General features: G+C 49.0%; 1 protein-coding gene across 2 annotated transcripts in view; it reads left to right on the plus strand.

The window, feature by feature from the left end:
* The window catches only part of stau2 (staufen double-stranded RNA binding protein 2), a 307502-nt gene that overhangs the window by 60549 nt on the left and 220011 nt on the right, over window positions 1-26942 (plus strand). For both annotated transcript variants that reach the window (XM_042298686.1, XM_042298685.1), the window contains one exon: window positions 12371-12478. In XM_042298686.1, coding sequence (XP_042154620.1) covers window positions 12371-12478 — 108 coding nt within the window. The remainder of the gene's footprint in view (window positions 1-12370; window positions 12479-26942) is intronic.

Genomic DNA, 26942 nt, shown 5'->3' on the forward strand with positions numbered 1-26942 from the left:
AACACACACACACGTGGACACACACGAAAAATCTAACTGCCCCTATTGTTGTATGTTTTCCCCCTTCCCCCTTCCCCCTAATCCAGATTGTGTCCTCAGGGCTACCAGAGTAGAGGTCCATTCAGTGTGTCCTCAGGGCTACCAGAGTAGAGGTCCATTCAGTGTGTCCTCAGGGCTACCAGAGTAGAGGTCCATTCAGTGTGTCCTCAGGGCTACCAGAGTAGAGGTCCATTCAGTGTGTCCTCAGGGCTACCAGAGTAGAGGTCCATTCAGTGTGTCCTCAGGGCTACCAGAGTAGAGGTCCATTCAGTGTGTCCTCAGGGCTACCAGAGTAGAGGTCCATTCAGTGTGTCCTCAGGGCTACCAGAGTAGAGGTCCATTCAGTGTGTCCTCAGGGCTACCAGAGTAGAGGTCCATTCAGTGTGTCCTCAGCCGACCTTTCAATAGTCTACTTCAGGAACAGTGCCAAAGGTAACCTGGCTGCCCTATGGTGACCCTACTCTCACCCCCACCGATGTCCTCAAAGAAACGAGTGCATGCTGAAACATTGATGTCCTGCCAATAAACATGAACTATTAAAGAGTGTGATACTCTCTCCTCTCCTAAGTGAATCGACCACCTTATCAGCTTTCAGCAGAAACGACCCAAACCCACCACAACCCAATTACTGTGATGTATTATTCACCCTGCTTTACTTTGTGTGTGTGTGTCACAATCTTTTTTTTGTTTTAACCTGCATGCACTTGGTGGTCTCCCTCCCTCCCTCTCTCTCTCTCTGTCTCTCTCTCTCTCTCTCTCCCTCTGTCTCTCTCTCTGTCTCTCTCTGTCTGTCTCTCTCTCTCTCTCTGTCTCTCCTCCCTCCCTCCCTCCCTCCCTCCCTCCCTCCCTCCCTCCCTCCCTCCCTCCCTCCCTCCCTCCCTCCCTCTGTCTCCCTCCCTCCCTCCCTCCCTCCCTCCCTCTCCCTCCCTCCCTCCCTCCCTCCCTCCCTCCCTCCCTCCCTCCCTCCCTCCCTCCCTCCCTCCCTCCCTCCCTCCCTCCCTCCCTCCCTCCCTCCCTCCCTCTCTCTCTCTCTCTCTCCCTCCCTCCCTCCCTCCCTGTCCTTCTATCCAGCCTGAGGCCGGGCTTATAATTCTTTATCTTTCTCCACCGGAAATCACAGTTACCCCCTCAGCCCCCTCCCTCCCTCAGCCCCCTCCCTCCCTCCCCCCTCAGCCCCCCGCCCTCCCACCTGGCAGAGCTGCTGGTTATTTAAAACGCTTTGCCTGCTCACTACCGCACTGTGTGTGTGTGTGTGTGTGTGTGTTCCGTCTGTCTCTATTGTGGTTTCGTGTTCATAAATAAGCTCTTTGTCAACTGCTTCTTCAGTGTCTTGCTTTACAAATTGAGTAACACTGTGTGTGTGTGTGTGTGTGTGTGTGTGTGTGTGTGTGTGTGTGTGTATACAGCTCAGGTTACCCCTAACCTCACAGATCACTGTGACCCCTAACCTCACAGATCACTGTGACCCCTAACCTCACAGATCACTGTGACCCCTAACCTCACAGATCACTGTGACCCCTAACCTCACAGATCACTGTGACCCCTAACCTCACAGATCACTGTGACCCCTAACCTCACAGATCACTGTGACATGTGACCCCTAACCTCACAGATCACTGTGACCCCTAACCTCACAGATCACTGTGACATGTGACCCCTAACCTCACAGATCACTGTGGCATGTTGTTACCCCTAACCTCACAGATCACTGTGGCATGTTGTTACCCCTAACCTCACAGGGCATGTGACCCCTAACCTCACAGATCACTGTGGCATGTTGTTACCCCTAACCTCCCAGATCACTGTGGCATGTTGTTACCCCTAACCTCACAGATCATTGTGGCATGTTGTTACCCCTAACCTCACAGATCACTGTGGCATGTTGTTACCCCTAATCTCACAGATCACTGTGGCATGTTGTTACCCCTAACCTCACAGATCACTGTGGCATGTTGTTACCCCTAACCTCACAGATCACTGTGGCATGTTGTTACCCCTAACCTCACAGATCACTGTGGCATGTTGTTACCCCTAACCTCACAGATCACTGTGACATGTTACCCCTAACCTCACAGATCACTGTGACATGTGACCCCTAACCTCACAGATCACTGTGACATGTGACCCCTAACCTCACAGATCACTGTGACATGTGACCCCTAACCTCACAGATCACTGTGACCCCTAACCTCACAGATCACTGTGACATGTTACCCCTAACCTCACAGATCACTGTGACATGTGACCCCTAACCTCACAGATCACTGTGACATGTGACCCCTAACCTCACAGATCACTGTGACATGTGACCCCTAACCTCACAGATCACTGTGACATGTGACCCCTAACCTCACAGGGCATGTGACCCCTAACCTCACAGATCATTGTGACATGTGACCCCTAACCTCACAGATCACTGTGACCCCTAACCTCACAGATCACTGTGACCCCTAACCTCACAGATCACTGTGACCCCTAACCTCACAGATCACTGTGACCCCTAACCTCACAGATCACTGTGACATGTTGCCCCTAACCTCACAGATCACTGTGACATGTTGCCCCTAACCTCACAGATCACTGTGACATGTTGCCCCTAACCTCACAGATCACCGTCACTGTTCCACTAATGAGTCTGAAAAGGTTCAGACATGTTTAATGTTAAATACTTATGTGCATCTCTGAGTGATGTTCTAACTGGGTAATTTCATGTGTGTCTGAGTTATTAGTGTTCAAACAGGCAGAAAGCCATCCGGTACAACGTAGTACTGTGGTAAAGTATCTCTCAGTAGTACTGTGGTAAAGTATCTATCAGTAGTACTGTGGTAAAGTATCTCTCAGTAGTACTGTGGTAAAGTATCTCTCAGTAGTACTGTGGTAAAGTATCTATCAGTAGTACTGTGGTAAAGTATCTATCAGTAGTACTGTGGTAAAGTATCTATCAGTAGTACTGTGCTAAAGTATCTATCAGTAGTACTGTGGTAAAGTCTCTCTCAGTAGTACTGTGGTAAAGTCTCTCTCTCAGTAGTACTGTGGTAAAGTCTCTCTCCCAGTAGTACTGTGGTAAAGTATCTCTCAGTAGTACTGTGGTAAAGTATCTATCAGTAGTACTGTGGTAAAGTCTCTCTCTCAGTAGTACTGTGGTAAAGTCTCTCTCCCAGTAGTACTGTGGTAAAGTCTCTATCGGTAGTACTGTGGTAAAGTATCTATCAGTAGTACTGTGGTAAAGTCTCTCTCTCAGTACGACGTAGTACTGTGGTAAAGTATCTATCAGTAGTACTATTGTAAAGTATCTATCAGTAGTACTGTGGTAAAGTCTCTCTCTCAGTAGTACTGTGGTAAAGTCTCTCTCCCAGTAGTACTGTGGTAAAGTATCTCTCAGTAGTACTGTGGTAAAGTATCTATCAGTAGTACTGTGGTAAAGTCTCTCTCTCAGTAGTACTGTGCTAAAGTATCTATCAGTAGTACTGTGGTAAAGTCTCTCTCAGTAGTACTGTGGTAAAGTCTCTCTCTCAGTAGTACTGTGGTAAAGTCTCTCTCCCAGTAGTACTGTGGTAAAGTCTCTATCGGTAGTACTGTGGTAAAGTCTCTCTCAGTAGTACTGTGGTAAAGTATCTATCAGTAGTACTGTGGTAAAGTCTCTCTCTCAGTAGTACTGTGGTAAAGTCTCTCTCTCAGTAGTACTGTGGTAACGTCTCTCTCTCAGTAGTACTGTGGTAAAGTATCTATCAGTAGTACTGTGGTAAAGTGGTAAAGTCTCTCTCAGTATGACATAGTACTGTGGTAAAGTCTCTCTCTCAGTATGATGTAGTACTGTGGTAAAGTCTCTCTCTCTCAGTATGACATAGTACTGTGGTAAAGTCTCTCTCAGTATGACGTAGTACTGTGGTAAAGTCTCTCTCAGTATGACATAGTACTGTGGTAAAGTCTCTCTCTCAGTATGACGTAGTACTGTGGTAAAGTCTCTCTCAGTATGACATAGTACTGTGGTAAAGTCTCTCTCTCAGTATGACATAGTACTGTGGTAAAGTCTCTCTCTCAGTAGTACTGTGGTAAAGTATCTATCAGTAGTCCTGTGGTAAAGTCTCTCTCAGTATGACATAGTACTGTGGTAAAGTCTCTCTCTCAGTATGACGTAGTACTGTGGTAAAGTCTCTCTCTCAGTATGACGTAGTACTGTGGTAAAGTCTCTCTCAGTATGACATAGTACTGTGGTAAAGTCTCTCTCTCAGTATGACGTAGTACTGTGGTAAAGTCTCTCTCAGTATGACATAGTACTGTGGTAAAGTCTCTCTCTCAGTATGACGTAGTACTGTGGTAAAGTCTCTCTCTCAGTAGTACTGTGGTAAAGTATCTATCAGTAGTCCTGTGGTAAAGTCTCTCTCAGTATGACATAGTACTGTGGTAAAGTCTCTCTCTCAGTATGACGTAGTACTGTGGTAAAGTCTCTCTCAGTATGACGTAGTACTGTGGTAAAGTCTCTATCAGTAGTACTGTGGTAAAGTCTCTATCAGTAGTACTGTGGTAAAGTCTCTCTCAGTAGTACTGTGGTAAAGTCTCTATCAGTATGATGTAGTACTGTGGTAAAGTCTCTCTCTCAGTATGACGTAGTACTGTGGTAAAGTATCTCTCAGTAGTACTGTGGTAAAGTATCTATCAGTAGTAATGTGGTAAAGTCCCTCTCAGTAGTACTGGGGTAAAGTATCTCCCAGTAGTACTGTGGTAAAGTCTCTCTCAGTATGACGTAGTACTGTGGTAAAGTCTCTCTCTCAGTATGACGTAGTACTGTGGCAAAGTCTCTCTCTCAGTAGTACTGTGGTAAAGTGTCTATCAGTAGTACTGTGGTAAAGTCTCTCTCTCAGTAGTACTGTGGTAAAGTGTCTATCAGTAGTACTGTGGTAAAGTCTCTCTCTCTCAGTAGTACTGTGGCAAAGTCTCTCTCTCAGTAGTACTGTGGTAAAGTATCTATCAGTAGTACTGTGGTAAAGTATCTATCAGTAGTACTGTGGTAAAGTCCCTCTCAGTAGTACTGTGGTAAAGTCTCTCTCTCAGTATGACGTAGTACTGTGGTAAAGTCCCTCTCAGTATGACGTAGTACTGTGGTAAAGTCCCTCTCAGTATGACGTAGTACTGTGGTAAAGTCTCTCTCAGTATGACATAGTACTGTGGTAAAGTCTCTCTCTCAGTATGACGTAGTACTGTGGTAAAGTCTCTCTCAGTATGACATAGTACTGTGGTAAAGTCTCTCTCTCAGTATGACGTAGTACTGTGGTAAAGTCTCTCTCAGTATGACGTAGTACTGTGGTAAAGTCTCTATCAGTAGTACTGTGGTAAAGTCTCTCTCAGTATGACGTAGTACTGTGGTAAAGTATCTATCAGTAGTACTGTGGTAAAGTCTCTATCAGTAGTACTGTGGTAAAGTCTCTATCAGTAGTAATGTGGTAAAGTCCCTCAGTATGACGTAGTACTGTGGTAAAGTCTCTCTCAGTATGACGTAGGACTGTGGTAAAGTATCTATCAGTAGTACTGTGGTAAAGTCTCTATCAGTAGTACTGTGGTAAAGTCTCTATCAGTAGTACTGTGGTAAAGTCTCTCTCAGTAGTACTGTGGTAAAGTCTCTATCAGTATGATGTAGTACTGTGGTAAAGTCTCTCTCAGTATGACGTTGTACTGTGGTAAAGTATCTCTCAGTAGTACTGTGGTAAAGTATCTATCAGTAGTACTGTGGTAAAGTCCCTCTCAGTAGTACTGTGGTAAAGTCCCTCTCAGTATGACGTAGTACTGTGGTAAAGTCCCTCTCAGTATGACGTAGTACTGTGGTAAAGTCTCTCTCTCAGTATGACGTAGTACTGTGGCAAAGTCTCTCTCTCAGTAGTACTGTGGTAAAGTATCTATCAGTAGTACTGTGGTAAAGTCTCTCTCTCAGTATGACATAGTACTGTGGTAAAGTCTCTCTCTCAGTAGTACTGTGGTAAAGTATCTATCAGTAGTACTGTGGTAAAGTCTCTCTCAGTAGTACTGTGGTAAAGTATCTATCAGTAGTACTGTGGTAAAGTCTCTCTCAGTAGTACTGTGGTAAAGTATCTATCAGTAGTACTGTGGTAAAGTCTCTCTCTCAGTAGTACTGTGGTAAAGTATCTATCAGTAGTACTGTGGTAAAGTCTCTCTCAGTAGTACTGTGGTAAAGTATCTATCAGTAGTACTGTGGTAAAGTCTCTATCAGTAGTACTGTGGTAAAGTCTCTCTCAGTAGTACTGTGGTAAAGTCTCTCTCAGTATGACGTAGTACTGTGGTAAAGTCTCTCTCAGTAGTACTGTGGTAAAGTCTCTATCAGTAGTACTGTGGTAAAGTCTCTCTCAGTAGTACTGTGGTAAAGTCTCTCTCAGTATGACGTAGTACTGTGGTAAAGTCTCTCTCATGTGGCTCTACTGGCATTACATTTTACAGGCAGAGGAAGGGCTGGCTGAATGAAGGGCTGGCTGAATGAAGGGCTGGCTGAATGAAGGGCTGGCTGAATGAAGGCCTGGCTGAATGAAGGGCTGGCTGAATGAAGGGCTGGCTGAATGAAGGCCTGGCTGAATGAAGGGCTGGCTGAATGAAGGGCTGGCTGAATGAAGGCCTGGCTGAATGAAGGCCTGGCTGAATGAAGGGCTGGCTGAATGAAGGCCTGGCTGAATGAAGGCCTGGCTGAATGAAGGGCTGGCTGAATGAAGGGCTGGCTGAATGAAGGGCTGGCTGAATGAAGGGCTGGCTGAATGAAGGGCTGGCTGAATGAAGGGCTGGCTGAATGAAGGCCTGGCTGAATGAAGGCCTGGCTGAATGAAGGGCTGGCTGAATGACGGGCTGGCTGAATGAAGGGCTGGCTGAATGAAGGGCTGGCTGAATGAAGGCCTGGCTGGAAGGCCTGGCTCCCTGTCTCCCTCCCTGTCTCCCTCCCTGTCTCCCTCCCTGTCTCCCTCCCTCCCTCCCTCCCTCCCTGTCTCCCTCCCTGTCTGTCTGTCTGTCTGTCTGTCTGTCTGTCTGTCTGTCTGTCTGTCTGTCTGTCTGTCTGTCTGTCTGTCTGTCTGTCTGTCTCCCTCCCTCCCTGTCTCCCTGTTTGTCTCCTTCCCTGTCTCCCTCCCTCCCTGTCTCCCTCCCTCCCTGTCTCTCTCCCTCCCCCTCCCTCCCTCCCTCCCTCCCTCCCTCCCTCCCTCCCTCCCTCCCTCCCTCCCTCCCTCCCTCCCTCCCTCCCTCCCTCCCTCCCTCCCTCCCTCCCTCCCTCCCTCCCTCCCTCCCTGTCTGTCTGTCTGTCTGTCTGTCTGTCTGTCTGTCTGTCTGTCTGTCTGTCTGTCTGTCTGTCTGTCTGTCTCCCTCCCTCCCTGTCTCCCTGTTTGTCTCCTTCCCTGTCTCCCTCCCTCCCTGTCTCCTTCCCTCCCACATATCATATTATGCCCGGAGCAGTCAGGACACTGTTTGGCCGACACCCACCCTGTATGTTTATGAGAGAAAGAAGAAAATCATTGTTTTTGGAGGGAAAGTGTTGCCATGAGAAATGTCAGTTGGATGTTGTACAGTTAAAGTAGAGGACTGGACTATTTCCTGTCACAGGTCTTCAACACTCCAGAGTTTCCTGATGACAACAGACTAAACCACTAGAACACTCTGCTCTGCTCTCTGAGAACATATTCAGTTTGTTGTGTTCCCGAAACCTTTACAAAAAAAACCCAACATTTTTATTGATACCAAGCATGGGAAACAACAGCAGTAGACATTATTGGCACGGTTTGGTACATTTTAGATACAGTTACAAATGATGCAACCCTCCCCTCCCCAAATGGTGTTCTAATGTTCTGTTCTGTTGTTCTATGATGTTCTAGAGCCTAAAGGCATCATTTATAACCTACATTTATACTATGATGTCACACTCCTATCCTGGTTGGTTCTGATTCTATAGAGGATGAGGTGTTCTGATGAAACATCCGGGGTTCATTTCTCCAGGGGTCTCATTTGTGACCGTTGTGTAAATTTCACACTACATTTATGAACAGTCTACACACGCACAAATATAATGATGTTTATTAACTTAGCATACGCCGTACCTACGCATGTTTTCTATTATAAATCAGACCTGTCCTAAAACTGTGTGTGAACAGAATTAAATCTCCTGGAGAACTCCTCCATTCACCCTTTATGGTGACGTAACGTCCTTATTGTTATAATTTGGAACTATTGGTACTTGGCCACGGCCTGCAAAAGACTGTTTTTAATATTTACTTTATCAATAGATTATTGGGTTTCTATGTCCTGCCTTGGTATTGGCTCTGAGATGAACTAGACTATGATGTCATGCTCCTATCCTGCCTTGGTATTGGCTCTGAGATGAACTAGACTATGATGTCATGCTCCTATCCTGCCTTGGTATTGGCTCTGAGATTAACTAGACTATGATGTCATGCTCCTATCCTGCCTTGGTATTGGCTCTGAGATGAACTAGACTATGATGTCACACTCCTATCCTGCCTTGGTATTGGCTCTGAGATGAACTAGACTATGATGTCACACTCCTATCCTGCCTTGGTATTGGCTCTGAGATGAACTAGACTATGATGTCACACTCCTATCCTGCCTTGGTATTGGCTCTGAGATGAACTAGACTATGATGCCACACTCCTATCCTGCCTTGGTATTGGCTCTGAGATTAACTAGACTATGATGCCACACTCCTATCCTGCCTTGGTATTGGCTCTGAGATTAAAAGGGCTATGATGTCACGCTCCTATCCTGCCTTGGTATTGGCTCTGAGATTAAATGGGCTATGATGTCACACTCCTATCCTGCCTTGGTATTGGCTCTGAGTTTAAATGGGCTATGATGTCACACTCCTATCCTGCCTTGGTATTGGCTCTGAGATTAACTATACTATGATGTCACGCTCCTATCCTGCCTTGGTAATGGCTCTGAGATGAACTATACTATGATGTCACACTCCTATCCTGCCTTGGTATTGGCTCTGAGATGAACTAGACTACGATGTCACACTCCTAACCTGCCTTGGTATTGGCTCTGAGATGAACTAGACTATGATGTCACACTCCTATCCTGCCTTGGTATTGGCTCTGAGATGAACTAGACTATGATGCCACACTCCTATCCTGCCTTGGTAATGGCTCTGAGATTAACTATACTATGATGTCACACTCCTATCCTGCCTTGGTATTGGCTCTGAGATGAACTAGACTATGATGCCACACTCCTATCCTGCCTTGGTATTGGCTCTGAGATTAAATGGGCTATGATGTCACACTCCTATCCTGCCTTGGTATTGGCTCTGAGATTAACTATACTATGATGTCACACTCCTATCCTGCCTTGGTATTGGCTCTGAGATTAACTAGACTATGATGTCACACTCCTATCCTGCCTTGGTATTGGCTCTGAGATGAACTAGACTATGATGTCACACTCCTATCCTGCCTTGGTATTGGCTCTGAGATGAACTAGACTATGATGTCACACTCCTATCCTGCCTTGGTATTGGCTCTGAGATTAAATGTGCTATGATGTCACACTCCTATCGCACAGGAATACGGTAGCCTACCCACACCGTCAAATATTTTACATCCGGTCAATTTACTTGACTTTTTATTTGTATCACCACTGATATTCAATGCATTGTTCACTGTACTTGTGCACATGACAATAAAACAACTTCAAACTTGAAAACAACTTCAAACTTGATACATACAGAGCCTTCGGAAAGTGTTCGGACCCCTTGACTTTTTCCACGTCTTGTTTGTTTTATTATCCACATCAATCTACACACAATACCTCAAAATGACAAAGCGAAAACAGGTTTAAATATTTTTTCGCAAATGTATTTAGGTAAAAAAAAAAAACAGAAGTACCTTATTTACTTAAGTATTCAGACCCTTTGCTATGAGACTCGAAATTGAGCTCAGGTGCATCCTGTTTCCTTTGATCATCCTTGAGATGTTTCTACAACTTGATTGGAGTCCATCTGTGATAAATTCAATTGATTGGACATGATTAGGAAAGGCACACCTGTCTATATAAGGTCCCACAGTTGACAGTGCACGTCAGAGCAAAAACCAAGCCATGAGGTCGAAGGAATTGTCTGTAGAGCTCCGAGACAGGATTGTGTCGAGGTACAGATCTGGGGAAGGGTACCAAAACATTTCTGGCCTCCATCATTCTTAAATGGAAGAAGTTTGGAACCACTAAGACTCTTCCTAGAGCTGGCCGTCCAGCCAAACTGAGCAATCAGGGGAGAAGGGCCTTGGTCAGGGAGGTGACTGTGGTGGGCCGGGTGTTTCCTCCAACATGGTGGAGCGGCTGGTGAGCAGTGTGTCAAGAAGCATTGGGGCTTGGCAGGGTCGTGTTTCGGGTTAACGCGTGGCTCTCGACCTTTGCCTCTCGTGAGTTGCAGCGTCTGTAACTGCCAGTTGGAAATCACGAATTTGAGGAGAAAAGGGGGGGATAGAAAGTCCTATCCCCCATTTCCTTGCCAGCTTGCAATACCATATTTCAACCACTAGTTCATACATAATAAAACGTCACTGGGAGATGAGCACATTCTCACGTAAAATTACTTTTCTATAAATGCCAACTTTTTGCGTAAAAACTGGCGCACGCACATGTTGGGATGTATTTTGTACGTTATATATGTATATATTGTATATATGAGGCCCCTGAGGAGCAGTAGGAGGTCAAGTAACTAGCTAACGTTAGCTATTAGCCGTGTACAAGGCCAGGGGATTGTTTGAAAGAGAAACTCACATCTACTAGCTATGAGAGTTAGTTAGCACTCCCTTATTTCTGCTTATCATCGCCTGGTATAAAATGACAACAATGCCCTGCTAGCTGATTTACTTTTCCACTGTGGAAGCTGTTTCCTGAAGCATTCTGTCCTGTTCTGAAAGAACTTCCTGTGAATATCGTCATGCTGTGGACGTTTGGTCAGGATGTGTTATTGTAACTTGTTTGTTTTTGAGAGATTCATTACTAAGCACTTCCCCCGCGACACAAAACCCTTTGAGGGAGCTCCTCGTTAATTCTCAACGTTTGTTTGAAAGAGCGGTCTATTGGCTTTTCGTGACGATTGAGCTCAGTCAGAACTTGTTGCGAGTCCATTTGGCGAATGGGAGAGTCTGTTTTATTTTTATATTTAACCTTTATTTAACCAGGCAAGGGGGTAAAGAACAAATTCTTATTTTCAATGACGGCCTCGGAACTGTGGGTTAACTGCCTGTTCAGGGGCAGAACGACAGATTTGTACCTTGTCAGCTCGGGGGTTTGAACTTGCAACCTTCCGGTTACTAGTCCAACACTCTAACCACTAGGCTACCCTGCCGCCCCGGGTCAGTCGCTGACAGCGCATCATCTGCTGTTGTACGACAGCGCTGCAGCGTGTGTCGTGGAGTGATCTTCAAGAAAACTCCAGAAAAAAGATCTGGAGCACAAGGGCATCTCCCTCTCCCACTCACACAGCTGCCAAACTGAGCAGAGACTACTGCTAGACATAGACTGCACTGCACAGAGATCGCAGTTGCCAAATCAATTCATTCAATAATTATACATTGATACTCTGACACGTCGCAACCCACCATTAACAGGTTGAGACCCATACTTTAAGAAAGGTTGTTCTAGAGCCCTGAGGGGAGTTTTCATGTTCTGTTGTTCTAGAGCCCTGAGGAGGGGAGTTCTCATGTTCTGTTGTTCTAGAGCCCTGAGGTGGGGAGTTCTCATGTTCTGTTGTTCTAGAGTCCTGAGGAGGGGAGTTTTCATGTTCTGTTGTTCTAGAGCCCTGAGGAGGGGAGTTCTCATGTTCTGTTGTTCTAGAGCCCTGAGGAGGGGAGTTCTCATGTTCTGTTGTTCTAGAGCCCTGAGGAGGGGAGTTCTCATGTTCTGTTGTTCTAGAGCCCTGAGGAGGGGAGTTCTCATGTTCTGTTGTTCTAGAGCCCTGAGGAGGGGAGTTCTCATGTTCTGTTGTTCTAAAGCCCTGAGGAGGGGAGTTCTCATGTTCTGTTGTTCTAGAGCCCTGAGGAGGGGAGTTCTCATGTTCTGTTGTTCTAGAGCCCTGAGGAGGGGAGTTCTCATGTTCTGTTGTTCTAGAGCCCTGAGGAGGGGAGTTCTCATGTTCTGTTCTGTTGTTCTAGAGCCCTGAGGAGCAGAAGGAGGTAGGTGAGGGGAGTTCTCATGTTCTGTTGTTCTAGAGCCCTGAGGAGCAGGAGGAGGTAGATGAGGGGAGTTCTCATGTTCTGTTGTTCTAGAGCCCTGAGGAGCAGGAGGAGGTGGATAAGGGTTCTTCTCATGTTCTGTCCTGTTCTTCTAGAGCCCTGAGGAGCAGAAGGAGCTGGATGAGGGGAGTGATGCCTCTAAGTCAGAAATCAGTCTGGTTTACGAGATAGCCCTCAAGAGGAACCTGTCTGTCTGCTTCGAGGTAAGACATGTAACATCGTTATTGTCCCTGTGTGTCTTCCTCTGACCAGTAAAACAGTGTCTAAACAGAATCACCCATATAAAACTATCACTACAACTTGTTCTTATCCAGACCTTTCACTATAATGTGTGTTCAATATTTTATTTATTTATTCAACTTTTATTTACCTAGGGTCACTGTCCTTCACTCTCCCTCCATACTCATACATTATGATGAGACTAGTTTGAAGGGCTAGCTGTCCTTGTCATTTTCATAGTAGGTAGTTTAGCCTGTTTGTCCTTCGTCCAGCCCTTCATCTTTCTTTCACCTCTCTCCCTCCTTCTCTCCATCCCTCATTACTGTACATGCCAGATGAGAGAGAGAGACAGAGACACAGAGAGAGAGAGACAGAGACACAGAGAGAGAGAGACAGAGACACAGAGAGGGAGAGACAGAGACACAGAGAGTGAGAGATAGAGAGTAAGAGACAGAGAGACAGAGAGACAGAGAGAGAGAGACACACAGAGAGAGAGAGAGAGAGACAGAGAGAGAGAGACACAGAGAGAGAGAGAGAGAGAGAGAGAGAGAGAGAGAGAGAGAGGGAGAATCCTGTGGATACCCCAATTACAGAAGAAGAATTATTGGAAAAACTGCACTCTCCAACCCAAAAAGGCCTGTGGTGCTGTTGGTATTTTAAATGAAATGATCAAATATACAGACCACAAATTCAAATTGGCTATACTCTATACTATACTAGAAAACTGAGGAAAACATTGACTAGGTACAGACTCAGTGAGCACAGTCTGGCTATAGAGACCGGTCGTCACAGACCAACCTGGCTGCCCAGAGAGGACAGTCTGGCTATAGAGACCAGTCGTCACAGACAAACCTGGCTGCCCAGAGAGGACAGTCTGGCTATAGAGACCAGTTGTCACAGACCAACCTGGCTGCCCAGAGAGGACAGTCTGGCTATAGAGACCGGTCGTCACAGACCAACCTGGCTGCCCAGAGAGGACAGTCTGGCTATAGAGACCGGTCGTCACAGACCAACCTGGCTGCCCAGAGAGGACAGTCTGGCTATAGAGACCGGTCGTCACAGACAAACCTGGCTGCCCAGAGAGGACAGTCTGGCTATAGAGACCAGTCGTCACAGACCAACCTGGCTGCCCAGAGAGGACAGTCTGGCTATAGAGGCCGGTCGTCACAGACCAACCTGGCTGCCCAGAGAGGACAGTCTGGCTATAGAGACCGGTCGTCACAGACCAACCTGGCTGCCCAGAGAGGACAGTCTGGCTATAGAGACCAGTCGTCACAGACCAACCTGGCTGCCCAGAGAGGACAGTCTGGCTATAGAGACCGGTCATCACAGACAAACCTGGCTGCCCAGAGAGGACAGTCTGGCTATAGAGACCGGTCGTCACAGACAAACCTGGTTGCCCAGAGAGGACAGTCTGGCTATAGAGACTGGTCGTCACAGACCAACCTGGCTGCCCAGAGAGGACAGTCTGGCTATAGAGACCGGTCGTCACAGACAAACCTGGTTGCCCAGAGAGGACAGTCTGGCTATAGAGACTGGTCATCACAGACAAACCTGGCTGCCCAGAGAGGACAGTCTGGCTATAGAGACTGGTCATCACAGACAAACCTGGCTGCCCAGAGAGGACAGGCTGTGCTCACTCTGCTCCAGGGGAGAGGTAGAGACAGAGCTGCATTTCCTATTACACTGTGACAAATACTCAGACCAAAGAGAATTTGAAACTATAAAAGATTAAGAAAAAATCAAAAATGTACTGGGTGAAAAGCCAAAATGTGCAGTTTTGGCAGCCAAATATGTGTCCTCCTGCCACAACCTGAGGGACAGCCAGTGAAAAGTGCAAAGTAATGTCGATAATATTTCCCATCTTGTTTTGTTTTGTCTTTCATACCACATCATGTGTCTTCTCAGTCATGTTGACACTGGTCTACTACCAGGTCATGTGTCTTCTCAGTCATGTTGACACTGGTCCACTACCAGGTCATGTGTCTTCTCAGTCATGTTGACACTGGTCTACTACCAGGTCATGTGTCTTCTCAGTCATGTTGACACTGGTCTACTACCAGGTCATGTGTCTTCTCAGTCATGTTGACACTGGTCCACTACCAGGTCATGTGTCTTCTCAGTCATGGTGACACTGGTCTACTACCAGGTCATGTTGACACTGGAGAGAGAGAGAGAGAGAGGGGTGGAAGGAGAGAGAGAGAGGGGGTGGAAGGAGGAGAGAGAGAGAGAGAGGGGTGGAAGGAGAGAGAGAGAGGGGGGTGGAAGGGAGAGAGAGAGAGGTGGTAGGAGAGAGAGAGAGGGGTGGAAGGAGAGAGAGAGAGAGAGAGGGGTGGAAGGAGAGAGAGAGAGAGAGAGGGGTGGAAGGAGAGAGAGAGAGAGGGGGGTGGAAGGAGAGAGAGAGAGAGAGAGGGGTGGAAGGAGAGAGAGAGAGGGGGGTGGAAGGAGAGAGAGAGAGAGAGAGGTGGTAGGAGAGAGAGAGAGGGGTGGAAGGAGAGAGAGAGAGAGAGGGGTGGAAGGAGAGAGAGAGAGAGAGGGGGGTGGAAGGAGAGAGAAGGGGGGTGGAAGGGGAGAGAGAGAGAGAGGAGAAAGGAGAGAGAAAGGGGGTGGAAGGAGAGAGAGAGAGAGAGAGAGAGAGGGGGTGGAAGGAGAGAGAGAGAGAGAGAGGAGAAAGGAGAGAGAAAGGGGGGTGGAAGGAGAAAGGGGGTTGGAAGGAGAGAGAGAGGGGGTGGTAAAGTAGAGAGAGAGAGGGGGTGGTAAAGGAGAGAGAGAGAGAGGGGGTGGAAGGAGAGAGAGAGAGAGGGGTGGAAGGAGAGAGAGAGAGAGAGGGGTGGAAGGAGAGAGAGAGAGAGGGGGGGGTGGAAGGAGAGAGAAGGGGGTGGAAGGGAGAGAGAGAGAGAGGGGGTGGAAGGAGAGAGAGAGAGAGAGAGGGGGGGTGGAAGGAGAGAGAGAGAGAGAGAGAGGGGGTGGAAGGAGAGAGAGAGGGGTGGAAGGAGAGAGAGAGGGGTGGAAGGAGAGAGAGAGAGAGAGGGGTGGAAGGAGAGAGAGAGAGAGAGGGGTGGAAGGAGAGAGAGAGAGAGGGGGGTGGAAGGAGAGAGAGAGAGAGAGGTGGTAGGAGAGAGAGAAAGGGGTGGAAGGAGAGAGAGAGAGAGGGGTGGAAGGAGAGAGAGAGGGGTGGAAGGAGAGAGAGAGAGAGGGGGGTGGAAGGAGAGAGAGAAGGGGGGTGGAAGGGGAGAGAGAGAGAGAGGAGAAAGGAGAGAGAAAGGGGGGTGGAAGGAGAGAGAGAGAGAGAGAGAGAGAGAGAGGGGGGTGGAAGGAGAGAGAGAGAGAGAGAGGAGAAAGGAGAGAGAAAGGGGGTGGAAGGAGAAAGGGGGTTGGAAGGAGAGAGAGAGGGGGTGGTAAAGTAGAGAGAGAGAGGGGGGGTGGTAAAGGAGAGAGAGAGAGAGAGGGGGTGGAAGGAGAGAGAGAGAGAGGGGTGGAAGGAGAGAGAGAGAGAGGGGGGGTGGTAAAGGAGAGAGAGAGGGGGTGGAAGGAGAGAGAGAGAGAGAGGAGACAGGAGAGAGAAAGGGGGTGGAAGGAGAAAGGGGGTTGGAAGGAGAAAGGGGGTTGGAAGGAGAGAGAGAGGGGGTGGTAAAGTAGAGAGAGAGAGAGGGGGGTGGTAAAGGAGAGAGAGAGAGAGAGGGGGTGGAAGGAGAGAGAGAGAAAGAGAGAGAGGGGGGTGGAAGGAGAGAGAGAGGGGTGGAAGGAGAGAGAGAGAGAGGGATGGAAGGAGAGAGAGAGAGAGAGAGAGAGGGGTGGAAGGAGAGAGAGAGAGAGGAGAAAGGAGAGAGAAAGGGGGTGGAAGGAGAGAGGGGGTGTGGAAGGAGAGAGCGAGAGAGAGGGAGAAGAAAGGAGAGAGAGAGAGAGAGGGGTGGAAGGAGAGAGAGAGAGAGAGGGAGGAGAAAGGAGAGAGAGAGAGAGAGGGGTGGAAGGAGAGAGAGAGAGAGGGAGGAGAAAGGAGAGAGAGAGAGAGAGGGGTGGAAGGAGAGAGAGAGAGAGAGAGGGGTGGAAGGAGAGAGAGAGAGGGGGGTGGAAGGAGAGAGAGAGAGGGGGGTGGAAGGAGAGAGAGAGAGAGAGGGGTGGAAGGAGAGAGGGGGGGGTGGAAGGAGAAATAGGAGTTTGTAATATGTGAAACACCTCCCTCCGCCCTGTTGGCCTTTTTTATTGTTGTTAATCAGAGATATTGGTTTCTACTCTTCCATGAACTTCAATATGCATCACTTCATCAATAACACACATGTATCAGGTTTGCAATGATTCGATCAATGTTGATTAGGCGTTGCCATGGCGCCCACTGGGCAGTTAACTCCAGAAAATTTGTTGTTCATGTTGTTTTTATTTGCAATTATTTTCCTGCAAGCTATTGGGTTTTTGGAAGATAGATAGAGATGACAGAAGCCTGGTGATCTGGGATCTGTTATTTTCAATAGCAGCAGTAAAATTATTTGTTGATCTGCTGGCCTGCCAGCTAACTTTACTGCCAGCTGCTAGCTTTGTCGATGCTGTTGTGATTGGAACGGGCCTTCCTTGTGGACCTCATGCCTGGCATTTCCTCTGAGGTCTCGGTTGGCTTGCACGAACTTGACTGAGAACCCATAATACCTCAATTACCTCAACTAACCTGTGCCCCCGCACATTGACTCTGTATCGGTACCCCCTGTATATAGCCTCCACATTGACTCTGTATCGGTACCCCCTGTATATAGCCTCCACATTGACTCTGTACTGGTACCCCCTGTATATAGCCTCCACATTGACTCTGTACCAGTACCACCTGTATATAGCCTCCACATTGACTCTGTACTGGTACCCCTGTATATAGCCTCCACATTGACTCTGTACTGGTACCCCCTGTATATAGCCTCCACATTGACTCTGTACCGTAACACCCTGTATATAGCCTCCACATTGACTCTGTACTGGTACCCCCTGTATATAGCCTCCACATTGACTCTGTACCGGTACCCCCTGTATATAGTCTCCATATTGACTCTGTACTGATACCCCCTGTACAACGCCTCTACATTGACTCTGTACTGGTACCCCCTGTATATAGCCTCCATATTGTCTGTCTGTCTGTCTGTATGTCTGTCTGTCTGTCTGTCTGTGTGTCATACAGCTTCTCTAGTCTGACATTACATGACTGTGGAAGAGGATGTTTCTGTCTCAACCATCCCCAAATGGCACCCTATTACTTTTGGTCAAAAGTAGTGCCCTATGTAGGGAATAGAGTGCCAATTTGGGATGCTGGCGTTGCGTCACAGCGATGAGGAGGGTCGTGACTTATCCCCAAACCCTGACTTAATCCTGAGTCAGCTGGATCAAAGAGAGGGAATGGATAGATGGATAAACCACAGTCTGTGTTTACCGTCTGGATGTCTCCTTACTGAAGGACGTAGGAGACGAGATGAGGTGTCCCTAAACGGCAGCCTATTCCCTGTATAGTGCCGCCCTGTGAGCCCTGTTCAAAAGTAGTGCGCTATACAGGGAATAGTGTGCCGTTTGCGATGCGGCCTAGAAGGGAAGAGCAGGCCTAAATGGGCCAAGAACCACCCATCATGCACAACAGTACTAGCTGCTGTCCCGTATGGCCTCGGGGCTTCAGTCCTTCCTTGTTACTGATACCACAGATCCTTTATCTTTAGTCTGCCAGCCTCTGCTATTGTTTCACCCTGTTGACACACACACACCCTGGTGGTATAGAAGGTCTCGTATGTACGGATCCAGACCCGTCACTGGTGTTACTGTCTCATTGAGAAAAAGCAGAGAGAGAGACAGACTAGGAGAGAGAGAGAGGGAGAGAGGGAGACAGAGAGGGAGAGAGTGAGAGAGAGAGAGAGGGAGAGAGAGAGAGGGACTAGGAGAGAGAGAGAGAGACAGAGGGACTAGGAGAGAGAGAAGGACTTGGAGAGAGAGAGACAGAGACAGAGAGGGACTAGAGAGAGAGAGAGAGAGAGAGAGAGAGAGGACTAGGAGAGAGACAGAGACAGAGGGACTAGGAGAGAGAGAAGGACTTGGAGAGAGAGATAGAGACAGAGGGACTAGGAGAGAGAGAAGGACTTGAGAGAAAGAGGGACTTGGAGAGAGAGAGACAGAGGGACTAGGAGAGAGAGAGAGACAGAGGGACTAGGAGAGAGAGAAGGACTTGGAGAGAGAGAGGCAGAGGGACTAGGAGAGAGAGAGGGACTTGGAGAGAGAGAGGCAGAGGGACTAGGAGAGAGGAAGGGACTTGGAGAGAAAGAGAGAAGCAGAGGGACTAGGAGAGAGAGAGAGGGACTAGGAGAGAGAGAGAGAGAAGCATAGGGACTAGGAGAGAGAGAGAGAGAGAGAAGGACTTGGAGAGAGAGAGGGACTTGGCGAGAGAGAGGCAGAGGGACTAGAGAGAGAGAGAGAGAGACAGCAACAGAGGGACTAGGAGAGCGAGAGACAGAGGGACTAGGAGAGAGAAGGACTTGGAGACAGAGGGACTAGGAGAGAGAAGGACTTGGAGAGAGAGAGGGACTTGGAGAGAAAGAGGGACTCACCTCCTCCCTGTAGGCCGTCTCGTCGTTGTTGGTAATCAAGCCTACCACTGTTGTGTCGTCCGCAAACTTGATGATTGAGTTGGAGGCGTGCATGGCCACGCAGTCGTGGGTGAACAGGGAGTACAGGAGGGGGCTCAGAACGCACCCTTGTGGGGCCCCAGTGTTGAGGATCAGCGGGGAGGAGATGTTGTTGCCTACCCTCACCACCTGGGGGCGGCCCGTCAGGAAGTCCAGTACCCAGTTGCACAGGGCGGGGTCGAGACCCAGGGTCTCGAGCTTGATGACGAGCTTGGAGGGTACTATGGTGTTGAATGCCGAGCTGTAGTCGATGAACAGCATTCTCACATAGGTATTCCTCTTGTCCAGATGGGTTAGGGCAGTGTGCAGTGTGGTTGAGATTGCATCGTCTGTGGACCTATTTGGGCGGTAAGCAAATTGGAGTGGGTCAAGGGTGTCAGGTAGGGTGGAGGTGATATGGTCCTTGACTAGTCTCTCAAAGCACTTCATGATGACGGATGTGAGTGCTACGGGGGCGGTAGTCGTTTAGCTCAGTTACCTTAGCTTTCTTGGGAACAGGAACAATGGTGGCCCTCTTGAAGCATGTGGGAACAGCAGACTGGTATAGGGATTGGTTGAATATGTCCGTAAACACACCGGCCAGCTGGTCTGCGCATGCTCTGAGGGCGCGGCTGGGGATGCCGTCTGGGCCTGCAGCCTTGCGAGGGTTAACACGTTTAAATGTCTTACTCACTTCGGCTGCAGTGAAGGAGAGACCGCATGATTCCGTTGCAGGCCGTGTCAGTGGCACTGTATTGTCCTCAAAGCGGGCAAAAAAGTTATTTAGTCTGCCTGGGAGCAAGACATCCTGGTCCGTGACTGGCCTGGGTTTCTTCCTGTAGTCCGTGATTGACTGTAGACCCTGCCACATACCTCTTGTGTCTGAGCCGTTGAATTGAGATTCTACTTTGTCTCTGTACTGGCGCTTAGCTTGTTTGATAGCCTTGCGGAGGGAATAGCTGCACTGTTTGTATTCAGTCATGTTACCAGACACCTTGCCCTGATTAAAAGCAGTGGTTCGTGCCTTCAGTTTCACACGAATGCTGCCATCAATCCACGGTTTCTGGTTAGGGAATGTTTTAATCGTTGCTATGGGAACGACATCTTCAACGCACGTTCTAATGAACTCGCACACCGTATCAGCGTATTCGTCAATGTTGTTGTCTGACGCAATACGAAACATCTCCCAGTCCACGTGATGGAAGCAGTCTTGGAGTGTGGAGTCAGCTTGGTCGGACCAGCGTTGGACAGACCTCAGCGTGGGAGCTTCTTGTTTTAGTTTCTGTCTGTAGGCAGGGATCAACAAAATGGAGTCGAAAGAGGGAAAGAGGGACTTGGAGAGAGAGAGACAGAGGGACTAGGAGAGAGAGAGAGACAGAGGGACTAGGAGAGAGAGAAGGACTTGGAGAGAGAGAGGCAGAGGGACTTGGCGAGAGAGAGGCAGAGGGACTAGGAGAGAGAGAGAGAGAGACAGCGACAGAGGGACTAGGAGAGCGAGAAGGACTTGGAGAGAGAGAGAGACAGAGGGACTAGGAGAGAGAAGGACTTGGAGACAGAGGGACTAGGAGAGAGAGAGGGACTTGGAGAGAAAGAGGGACTTGAGAGAGAGAGAGAGAGAGACAGAGGGACTAGGAGAGAGAGAGGGACTTGGAGAGAGAGAGGCAGAGGGACTAGGAGAGAGAGAGAGAGAGAGAGACAGAGACAAAGGGACTAGGAGAGAGAGAGGGAGAGAGACAGATGGACTAGGAGAGAGAGAGACAGAGGGACTAGGAGAGAGAGAGAAGAAAGACAGAGGGACTAGGAGAGAGAAGGACTTGGAGAGAGAGAGAGAGAGAGAGAGAGAGAGGGGGACTAGGAGAGAGAAGGACTTGGAGAGAGAGAGGGACTTGGAGAGAGAGAGAGAGACCGAGGGACTAGGAGAGAGAAGGACTTGGAGAGAGAGAGGGACTTGGAGAGAGAGAGACAGAGGGACTAGGAGAGAGAGAGAGAGAGACAGAGACAGAGGGACTAGGAGAGAGAGAGAGAAAGAGGGAGAGAGAGAGAGAGAGAGAAGGACTAGGAGAGAGAGAGAGACAGAGACAGAGGGACTAGGAGAGAGAGACAGAGACAGAGGGACTAGGAGAGAGAGACAGAGACAGAGGGACTAGGAGAGAGAGAAGGACTTGGAGAGAGAGAGAGAGAGAGACAGAGACAGCAGGACTTGGAGAGAAAGAGGGACTTGGAGAGAGAGACAGAGAGAGAGAGAGAGAGACAGAGGGACTAGGAGAGAGAGAGAGAGAGAGACAGAGGGACTAGGAGAGAGAGAAGGACTTGGAGAGAGAGAGGCAGAGGGACAAGGAGAGAGAGAGGGACTTGGAGAGAGAGAGACAGAGGGACTTGGAGAGAGAGAGGGACTTGGAGAGAGAGAGGCAGAGGGACTAGGAGAGAGAGAGGGACTTGGAGAGAAAGAGAGAAGCAGAGGGACTAGGAGATAGAGAGAGAGAGAGAGGGACTTGGAGAGAGAGAGAGAAGCAGAGGGACTAGGAGAGAGAGAGAGAAGGACTTGGAGAGAGAGAGGGACTTGGAGAGAGAGAGAGACAGAGGGACTAGGAGAGAGAAGGACTTGGAGAGAGAGAGGGACTTGGAGAGAAAGAGGGACTTGGAGAGAGAGAGGCAGAGGGACTAGGAGAGAGAGAAGGACTTGGAGAGAGAGAGAGGGACTAGGAGAGAGAGAGGGACTTGGAGAGAGAGAGAGAAAGAGACAGAGGGACTAGGAGAGAGAGAAGGACTTGGAGAGAGAGAGGGACTTGGAGAGAAAGAGGGACTTGGAGAGAGAGAGAGAGACAGATGGACTAGGAGAGAGAGAAGGACTTGGAGAGAGAGGGGGACTTGGAGAGAAAGAGGGACTTGGAGAGAGAGAGAGAAGGACTAGGAGAGAGAGAGAGACAGAGACAGAGGGACTAGGAGAGAGAGAGAGAGATAGAGGGACTAGGAGAGAGAGAGAGAAGCAGAGGGACTAGGAGAGAGAGAGAAGGACTTGGAGAGAGAGAGGGACTTGGAGAGAGAGAGAGACAGAGGGACTAGGAGAGAGAAGGACTTGGAGAGAGAGAGAGACAGAGGGACTAGGAGAGAGAAGGACTTGGAGAGAGAGAGGGACTTGGAGAGAGAGAGGCAGAGGGACTAGGAGAGAGAGAAGGACTTGGAGAGAGAGGGGGACTTGGAGAGAAAGAGGGACTTGGAGAGAGAGAGAGAGACAGATGGACTAGGAGAGAGAGAAGGACTTGGAGAGAGAGAGGGACTTGGAGAGAAAGAGGGACTTGGAGAGAGAGAGAGAGAGAGACAGAGGGACTAGGAGAGAGAAGGACTTGGAGAGAAAGAGGGACTTGGAGAGAGACAGAGAGAGAGAGACAGAGGGACTAGGAGAGAGAGAGAGAGACAGATGGACTAGGAGAGAGAGACAGACAGAGGGACTAGGAGAGAGAGAGAGACAGACGGACTAGGAGAGAGAGAAGGACTTGGAGAGAAAGAGGGACTTGGAGAGAGACAGAGAGAGAGAGACAGAGGGACTAGGAGAGAGAGAGAGAGACAGATGGACTAGGAGAGAGAGAAGGACTTGGAGAGAGAGAGGCAGAGGGACTAGGAGAGAGAGAGACAGAGGGACTAGGAGAGAGAGAGGGACTTGGAGAGAGAGAGGCAGAGGGACTAGGAGAGAGAGAGAGACTTGGAGAGAAAGAGAGAAGCAGAGGGACTAGGAGAGAGAGAGAGAAGCAGAGGGACTAGGAGAGAGAGAGAGAGATAAGGACTTGGAGAGAGAGAGGCAGAGGGACTAGGAGAGAGAGAGAGACAGAGACAGAGGCACTAGGAGAGAGAAGGACTTGGAGAGAGAGAGGGTCTTGGAGAGAAAGAGGGACTAGGAGAGAGAGAAGGACTTGGAGAGAGAGAGGGACTTGGAGAGAAAGAGGGATTTGGAGAGAGAGGCAGAGGGACTAGGAGAGAGAGAGAGAAGGACTAGGAGAGAGAGAGAGACAGAGGGACTAGGAGAGAGAGAGACAGAGGGACTAGGAGAGAGAGAGAGACAGAGGGACTAGGAGAGAGAGAGAGACATGGACTAGGAGAGAGAGAGAGACAGAGGGACTAGGAGAGAGAGAGAGAGACAGAGACAGAGGGACTAGGAGAGAGAGAAGGACTTGGAGAGAGAGAGGGACATGGAGAGAAAGAGGGACTTGGAGAGAGAGAGACAGAGGGACTAGGAGAGAAGGACTTGGAGAGAGAGAGGCAGAGGGACTAGGGAGAGAGGGGGAATGGGAGGGAGAGAGAGAGAGAGGGAATGGGAGGGGAGAGAGAGAGAGGGGGACTAGGAGAGAGAAGGAATGGGAGGGAGAGAGAGGGGGTGGAGGGAGAGAGAGAGGGGGACTAGGAGAGAGAGAGATGGTATGGGAGGGAGAGAGAGGGACTAGGAGAGAGAGAGAGAGAGAGAGAGAGGGACTAGCGGAGAGAGGGAGAGGGACTAGGAGAGAGAAAGATGGGGACTAGGAGAGAAAGAGAGAGGGACTAGGAGAGAGATGGACTAGCAGAGAGAGAGATGGGGACTAGAGAGAAAGAGAGAGGGACTAGGAGAGAGAGAGATGGGGACTAGGAGAGAAAGAGAGAGGGACTAGGAGAGAGAGAGAGAGACTAGGAGAGAGAGAGAGAGACTAGGAGAGAGGGAGAGAGAGGGGGGGACGAGGAGAGAGAGAGATGGGTACTAAGAGAGAAAGAGAGAGGGACTAGGAGAGAGATGGACTAGGAGAGAGAGAGATGGGGACTAGGAGAGAAAGAGAGAGGGACTAGGAGAGAGAGAGATGCGGACTAGAGAGAAAGAGAGAGAGAGAGACTAGAGAGAGAGAGAGACTAGGAGAGAGAGAGACTAGGAGAGAGAGAGGGGGAACTAGGAGAGCGAGAGAGAGAGAGAGGGACTAGGGGAGAGAGAGGGGGACAAGGAGAGAGAGAGGGGGACTAGAGGGACTATGAGAGAGAGGGGGACTAGGAGAGAGCGAGGGGGACTAGGAGAGAGAGAGGGACTAGGAGAGAGAGAGAGAGAGAGGGACTAGGAGAGCGAGAGAGGGGGACTAGAGAGAGAGAGGGGGACTAGGAGAGAGAGATGGGGACTAGGAGAGAGAGAGAGAGAGAGAGGGACTAGGAGAGCGAGAGAGGGGGACTAGGAGAGAGAGAGGGGGACTAGGAGAGAGAGGGACTAGGAGAGAGAGAGAGGGGCTAGAGAGAGAGAGAGAGAGAGGGACTAGGAGAGAGAGAGAGGGGGCTAGGAGAGAGAGAGGGGGCTAGGAGAGAGAGAGATGGACTAGGAGGGAGAGAGGGGGCTAGGGAGAGAGAGATGGACTAGGAGAGAGAGAGGGGGCTAGGAGAGAGAGATGGACTAGGAGAGAGAGAGAGGGGCGCTAGGAGAGAGAGATGGACTAGGAGAGAGAGAGAGGGGCGCTAGGAGAGAGAGATGGACTAGGAGAGAGAGAGAGGGGGCTAGGAGAGAGAGAGGGGGACTAGGAGAGAGAGAGGGGGACTAGGAGAGAGAGAGGGAATGGGAGAGAGAGAGGGGGACTAGGAGAGAGAGAGGGAATGGGAGAGAGAGAGGGGGACTAGGAGAGAGAGAGGGAATGGGGAGAGAGAGGGGGACTAGGAGAGAGAGAGGGAATGGGAGAGAGAGAGGGGGACTAGGAGAGAGAGAGGGAATGGGAGAGAGCGATGGAAAGAAAGAGAGAGAAAATAAATAAAGATCAACGTTAAATCACAGAGCGTTTCCTTTTTAAATAACCTGATCTGTGTCATCAGGCGTGAGGTGTGGTAGCGTGTGTGTGTGATAGTGTGTGTGTGATAGCGTGTGTGTGTAAAGGAGGTGTTGTAACTCCATCTCGCTGATAGAGATTCCATGTCGTCTGAAGGAAGAATGTCTACAGCTCGTCTGCCGCCATCCTGCGACCTGTACGCCCAGCCAAGAGCCCACACACACTCTCCTTCTAGTCCATAAAGGAAATCAGACTTTTTTTTTTTTCTGGTATCAAAGACGACAATCCTCACAGTATGCGCCACGTCTGTGATGGGCTCCTATTTCTACAGGTTGAAGATAACGAAGAAGAAGAAGGCCAGAGGATTCTAATATCCCAGAACTCAGCGAAGGGACCAGCGATGCCATCTAAGAAACAGCACTGGTCTCATGACTGTCGTCTGATGCTTCCCCAAACTAGGGGTCTGGTTTGAAAAATAGGGTTACAACTCTGGAAATAGAGACATCATGCTTGGTTGGTTGAACCCTGGTATTGTCAGGAATAGAGACATCGTGCTTGGTTGGTTGAACCCTGGTATTGTCAGGAATAGAGACATCGTGCTTGGTTGGTTGAACCCTGGTATTGTCAGTAACTCTGGAAATAGAGACATCATGCTTGGTTGGTTGAACCCTGGTATTGTCAGGAATAGAGACATCGTGCTTGGTTGGTTGAACCCTGGTATTGTCAGTAATCTCCGTTAACAGCTAATGTGATTGAAATAAACAGGGTGTTTTCTGTTTTCTTCCTACAATCTTTATGACCCCAGACTCCCAGAAACACCTGTATGACTTCTGTTTCCCTCCACAAGCTCAGGATTCATTAAAACAGAGTGGACCAGGTACAGACTGGGGGGGTCGAAAATATCAAAATGGAGTCTCGTATATCAAAATGGGGTCTCATATATCAAAATGGAGTCTCGTATATCAAAATGGAGTCTCGTATATCAAAATGGAGTCTCGTATATCAAAATGGAGTCTCGTGTATCAAAATGGAGTCTCGTATATCAAAATGGAATCTCGTATATCAAAATGGAGTCTCGTATATCAAAATGGAGTCTCGTGTATCAAAATGGAGTCTCGTATATCAAAATGGAGTCTCGTATATCAAAATGGAGTCTCGTAAATCAAAATGGAGTCTCGTATATCAAAATGGAGTCTCGTATATCAAAATGGAGTCTCGTATATCAAAATGGAGTCTCGTATATCAAAATGGAGTCTCGTATATCAAAATGGAGTCTCGTGTATCAAAATGGAGTCTCGTATATCAAAATGGAGTCTCGTGTATCAAAATGGAGTCTCGTGTATCAAAATGGGGTCTCGTATATCAAAATGGCGTCTCGTATATCGAAGCTATGTCACCTGTGAGACCCAAGGTGGCTATGTCACCTGTCAGACCCAACAAGGCTATGTCACCTGTCAGACCTGAGGTGGCTATGTCACCTGTCAGACCTGAGGTGGCTATGTCACCTGTCAGACCTGAGGTGGCTATGTCACCTGTGAGACCCAAGGTGGCTATGTCACCTGTCAGACCCAACAAGGCTATGTCACCTGTCAGACCTGAGGTGGCTATGTCACCTGTGAGACCCAAGGTGGCTATGTCACCTGTCAGACCCAACAAGGCTATGTCACCTGTCAGACCTGAGGTGGCTATGTCACCTGTCAGACCTGAGGTGGCTATGTCACCTGTCAGACCCAACAAGGCTATGTCACCTGTCAGACCTGAGGTGGCTATGTCACCTGTCAGACCCAAGGTGGCTAAGTCACCTGTCAGACCCAACAAGGCTATGTCATCTGTCAGACCTGAGGTGGCTATGTCACCTGTCAGACCCAAGGTGGCTATGTCACCTGTCAGACCCAACAAGGCTATGTCACCTGTCAGACCTGAGGTGGCTATGTCACCTGTCAGACCCAAGGTGGCTATGTCACCTGTCAGACCTGAGGTGGCTATGTCACCTGTCAGACCCAACAAGGCTATGTCACCTGTCAGACCTGAGGTGGCTATGTCACCTGTCAGACCCAAGGTGGCTAAGTCAC

Source organism: Oncorhynchus tshawytscha, linkage group LG16 (genome assembly GCF_018296145.1).
Source record: "Oncorhynchus tshawytscha isolate Ot180627B linkage group LG16, Otsh_v2.0, whole genome shotgun sequence".
NCBI classification, from domain to species: Eukaryota; Metazoa; Chordata; class Actinopteri; order Salmoniformes; family Salmonidae; genus Oncorhynchus; species Oncorhynchus tshawytscha.